Source organism: Glycine max, chromosome 12 (assembly GCF_000004515.6).
Source record: "Glycine max cultivar Williams 82 chromosome 12, Glycine_max_v4.0, whole genome shotgun sequence".
Lineage (NCBI taxonomy): Eukaryota > Viridiplantae > Streptophyta > Magnoliopsida > Fabales > Fabaceae > Glycine > Glycine max.
The window spans coordinates 32,430,524-32,436,039 of NC_038248.2; the positions used below are offsets into that span (position 1 = coordinate 32,430,524).

Sequence of the window (5,516 nt, forward strand, 5' to 3'; positions counted from 1 at the left end):
GGAATTGTCGGGGTAATTTATTCTTTAATTTTTTTTAAAAGATATTTTAGTAAGTTAAACATTAAATGTATTTTTAAAAAATCAAAATTATGACTTACTAAAGTTTTGCTTTTAAAAAATAAGCAGATATACGTAAATCTCACTTATTTACTAAGACGGACCTACTTAGTTTTCTTAAAAAAAGAAAATTAACTACACTTTATATATATCTAAGAAAATCAAGATCACAATTTACTAAAACACCTAAAAAAAACAAGTGAATGTTCGTTACCATCCTTGAATATATAACAACTAAATAGGCTAATGTAATATTTTTGCCCCAAAGTCCAACAAATCATTTTCAATCCACATGTTACACATTCAAAGTCCAGCAAATCATTTTTAATGCTCATTTTCCATTAAAAAAAAAGATATAGAAGAAAGAAAAGAAAATCACACATTCTGCAAATAAGACACCAGAATTCCCTACCATCGAATATATCCAAGTATGAAGTATCTGAAGAGTAAGCAACAGAAATTTATAAATTTTGTCAGCATTCTCTTGCAGTGAATTCCAGTCACATGGTCAAAAAAAAAAAGACACAGGCATATACTAAATAAACACGGAAAAGAAACTGAGACACAATCTTAGATATATATTGATACAATATATCCAAGCAGAACTCGATATTTATAAGAATTAAGTGCTGATTTAAGCAAAAAGGAGCAAATGGTTTAGGTTTTGGCAATTTATGTTGACAAAGTTTTTTCATTAATGCTACTTGATAACAGTTGACAAGGTTGCCAAAAGCCAGTGTTGGATAAGATATGACAGTTAAAAAGTACCCTTCGTACATATTAAACCATCAGTATAGAACTAATTAGAACTAAAAGCCAAATAAGTGTGTAGCCTTATCAAGAATATCCCACCACCACCCTAATAACATGCTTTACAAGTATGTACTGTCTCAAATGATACACCAATCAAAACCAGGTATATGGCATGATTGCGGGGATTTAAGATGATGACTGTTCAGAGCCATCAAATCCTACATTATCAAGCCATGAAACAACTAATTCAATATGGGGTCTCTGCCTTGGATCTTCATCTATACATTTACAAGCAATAACTAGTACATCTAAGAGCTGTTTCTCATTATCCTTGTGCCAAATGACTGAATCAAAAATTTCCTGCTCCCTATTCTCATATTTCATCTGCAATACCCAAGACACTAGATTCCTGCTACGTTGGCTGACGGTGACTTCTATAGGCCTTCGACCAGTAAGAAGCTCAACTAGAACAACACCAAAGCTATAAATATCACCCTTGAAAGTTGCTTTCAGTACCTGACTATATTCTGGAGGAATATATCCTAAAGTTCCTACTAAATCTGTTGAAACATGGGTATCATAGGGTTGAAGTAGCCTTGAGAGACCAAAGTCAGCCAAATAAGCTTCAAATTTATCATCCAAAAGTATGTTGCTGGATTTAATATCTCGATGCACGATATGTGGTTCACACTCCTTGTGCAAATAAGCTAATCCATGAGCTGCACCCTGGGCAATCTTGAGTCTTACATCCCATTTTAGAGCTGAATTTCCATCCTCACTCTCATGCAGCCAATAGTCAAGGCTTCCATTCTCCAAGTAGGAGTAAATTAACAATCTGTCATTGAAATGCTGACAATAACCTTTAAGTGAAACAAGGTTCTTATGTTGAGCTCTTGAGAGTGCCTCCACTTCAGCTTGGAATTCACGTTCCACCTGACCACAGTACCCTGAAAGTTTCTTGATAGCTACCTTTGTGCCATTAGGAAGATTCCCCTTGTAGACAAGACCAAATCCACCACAACCAATTATATTTTCTTGGTTAAAATTGCTAGTGGATTTTAACAAATCTTCAACTGTCAGATCCTTGCAATCTGAATTCTGAAAAAGCACCAATTTTGAAGAAGCAAGTGCTTCAGGCATCCTGTTTGGCCAGCTAAGCTCCTCATCAAAGTTATCAGCTGGCTTATCCTCATCCCTCTTTGACATTCTTAGCAGAATAACAGCAAGAAGCAGTGCAAGCCCTACTCCTAACCCAATTGTTATGCCAAGGATATTGCTTTTACTAAATTTCCCCACATGGTTGGCCCTCAAGCCCACATCTTTCTCATTGTAACAACGATGAAATGTTTCCCCACAAAGCCCCCAGTTGCCCTCAAAACTTGAATTTGGGAAACTTGAAAATTGTCCTCCTATTGGAATTAATCCCCATAAGTGGTTATATGCCACACTGAACTTAGACAAGAATGTGAGGCTGTTAAATGACCGAGGAATAGTTCCAACAAGAGTATTATTAGATAAATCTAATGTTTCCAAATTCTTCATCTCTGAAATAGAGCTAGGAATGGTGCCGGTGATGTTGTTCCTGCTTAAATCCAAGATATGAAGTTCTTTTAAACGACCGATTTCAGGCCATATTGTTCCACTTAATCTGTTATTGCTCAAGTATATTGAAGGAGGGAAACTTGAGGCATGGTTATATTGCAGCCCACTAGCACTCTTGTTTCGCTTGACATAGAGAGGAATAGCAGCAGATGCAAAGAGACTTGATATATGATAATTGGGGGATATGAGGCCCCTCAGCTCTGTCAAACCTTTCGGTATTTCTCCTGTAAGAGAATTATTTGACAAATCCAAGTAGAACAAATGGTGCATCTGACCAATCCAAGAAGGGACACTACCTTCCAAATGGTTCCATGACAAATCAAGAACTTCCAATTTCGGGCAATTCAATAGCCAAGAAGGAATACGGCCTTTGAGACCACAATTTCCAAGTGCTAAAACCACAAGGCTCTCGAAGCTTGCTGTTAAATTTTCTGGAATTTCCTCACCGTGGAAATTCTTTGTGAGGACAAGAGTGGTGAGATTTTTGCATTGTTGCAGTACATAAAACGCCTCAGATAAGTTCTCAAAGCTATTGTTTGACAACGACAGAGTCAAAAGTGAACTGAGGTTTGCATAGCTCTCAGGGATTTGGCCAGTTAACTCATTTTTAGCAAGGCTTAACATTGTCAATTCATGGCAATAGGACAACGAATTTGGAAGGGATCCATTAAAATGATTGCTACCAAGGTCCAATGTGAAAAGATTAGACAACCTAGCGAAATTAAGACCAACAGAACCTGTCAAAGAATTATTTCGAAGATCAAGCACTCGGAGTTTTGAGCATAAGGCCAAGGTGGAAGGCAATGATCCAGAAAATGAATTGGAGTTTCCTATTAGTTGTTCAAGGTTCAAAAGATTCCCAAAAACATTTGGGAGTTCCCCTGAAAAATGATTTCCAGAAATTATTAGAGATTTTAGGCTTGAGAGGTTACTTAGATCCTTGCTTAACTGACCAGAGAGGTTGTTCAGAGAGACTGAGAGCTGCTTCAAAGCTGACATTGAATACAAGGAATCAGGAAGAGTGCCAGAAAATAAATTGGAATCCAAAAGTAACTCTTGGAGAGACATGCTACAGTTGCCCAACCATTCAAGACCACCAGCAAAATGATTTTTGGATATATCAAGAATATGAATACCCTTGGAGGAGCTGCATATTTGAGAATTGAACTGGTCGGTGAATGAATTGTTGCTAATGTTGAGAGCACTGAGATGTTGCAATCCCCTGAAACGGAAGAGGTCTCCAACAAATAAATTGCTAGAAATATTCAGTATCTGAATGGATTGCAAACCGGAAAGTGCCCCACCAACTGGTCCAGACAGCATATTATGGCTCAAGTCAAGAACTTCTAACTGCTTCAAATTAGAGAACTCAGAAGACAATTCACCTTGGAGACGATTGAATGAAAGATTGAGCTCCTTTAGCTTATCTAGATAGGCTAAAGAACTCGAAATCATGCCGTTGAGACCCATTCCAGGTAGAATCAACTTGGACACTCTACTAGCATCTGCTCCATCAACCACATCATCACAATAAACCCCAATCCATTTGCAGCAGACAACATCATCTGACCATTCTGTGATGATAGACCCTTTTGTAAGGTTGCCTGCAAATTCCTTCAGGGCCAACAGATCATGCTTGTCACAAGATCTGGCTGGGGTTTCAAGTCCCACAGAAAAGCAAAGCAAGCAAGCCAAGAAACCCCATTGCACAAAAGCCATAGGGTAGCATCTTTGCAGCACCATTTCAGAAACCAAAAGAGAAAATATGTGTGTGTGTGTGTGTGTTCAGCTTCAAATCATCACTAGAAGTTCAGTGCTTTTCACAACTCAGAAGAACCCAACCTCCAAAATTTTCAACACTCAGCAAAATAGACAATTTGCAACTGCATACATAAAGACAATTAACAAAGTGAAAACTATTGATATCACCAACACACACCGAAACCAAATATTGGGAAAAGAAGAATAATAAAGGAAAGACAACTAAATCTCTATCTGAATGCAAATACTGATGTAAATGCTAATTCAAAATCAACCCAATTCAAGAAGAGGATGGTCAAATGAAGAAAAGGGACCATTAAACAACAGCGTGAGGACGAAGCAATCAATAGGAACCATTTAAAAATAAAAAGCACACAAAAGGAAGTGAAAAAGAACATTGAATTCACGTAGAAGCAGTGAGGTACATAACAAAAAGTAAAGATCCCATTACCATTAACATTGCAGGTAGCTCAACTCCATCACTCAACAGTGACCATTCAAACGAAACCTCAGCCCACCCACAAAAGTCCTTTTCGCAAAAAATGAAATAATATTGGTTCAGTTAAGATGGCAGAAAAGTGTGAAAACAAGCACAGAAAGCTTTGAAGAAGCATAAAAGAAAAGGAATGGGAAAGTCGTAGTGCATTTTACCTAACCTTAGCAGACTTTTAGCCAAATGGGTCTCTGTTTCAAAGCAGGAGTGTATGATTTTCAGAACCGAAAAAGGAAGTGGTTGAATTGCTAGTTAAACAAAAGAAACGGATATTTCACATCAAGCAACAGTGTAAAGCAGAAAACTTTAAACACGGGTGCAAGACAGAAAAGGAAACTGCGTCATTCAATGTGACATGTAATGAAAAATAGATTTTTCTAAACCTTTCCCTCATCCATGTGAGCATGTAATGAAATATAAACAAGAGACAATATAAAAAAACAGGAAGGAAATTCTTTAAGTGTCATTCAAGGCACATTATAACATAAAATTGGTGGCAAGATCAAAAAGAGGTTCGCCACAAATTCCTTTTTCATTTGGAAGTTCTCATGAAAAAAAATTGATTTTGTGACCCTTCACTTTTTAAACTGTCAATAATTTCATTTTTAATCTCAATTACACCATAGGAAAAAACATTAGTAGATGTACTTATGTCAAAGCTTTGTAACTTCTCCATTTCGACACATTGAAATTCATGCTACCTAGGTTTGAATGGTTAAACAAGCATACCATATTCATCATATTGTCATGTTTGGAGATCTGTTCATTAACATCACGTGATGTTTTTGGAGTTAGTTAAGTTTATAATTTTTTTTTAAACTTTTTTAGATTCCAAATTTTGGTCCCTCAA

General features: G+C 36.8%; 1 protein-coding gene across 5 annotated transcripts; it reads right to left on the minus strand.

Moving 5' to 3' along the window:
* Positions 1-251: 251 nt before the first annotated feature.
* LOC100789534 (phytosulfokine receptor 2) lies at positions 252-5,044 on the minus strand. 5 transcript variants are annotated; one of them, XR_005887489.1, is made up of 3 exons: positions 4,830-5,044; positions 4,625-4,702; positions 252-496 (listed from the first exon to the last, which is right to left on the minus strand). XR_005887489.1 is itself a non-coding variant. In XM_006592571.4 (3 exons), the coding sequence occupies exon 3, from the start codon at positions 4,153-4,155 to the stop codon at positions 997-999; it is 3,159 nt and encodes a 1,052-aa protein (XP_006592634.1). In that variant the 5' UTR covers positions 4,156-4,295; positions 4,625-4,702; positions 4,830-5,044; the 3' UTR covers positions 510-996. The 5 variants fall into 5 exon arrangements, 3 of the variants coding, with proteins under 3 accessions (XP_006592634.1, XP_003540126.1, XP_025983409.1); XR_001387186.3 differs by having other exon boundaries at positions 4,825-5,044; XM_006592571.4 differs by lacking the exon at positions 252-496 and adding an exon at positions 510-4,295.
* Positions 5,045-5,516: the final 472 nt, after the last annotated feature.

Coding starts and splice junctions, on each gene's coding strand:
- LOC100789534 (XM_006592571.4), bottom strand. CDS start 4,155: ATGGTGCTGCAAAGATGCTACCCTATGGCTTTTGTGCAATGGGGTTTC.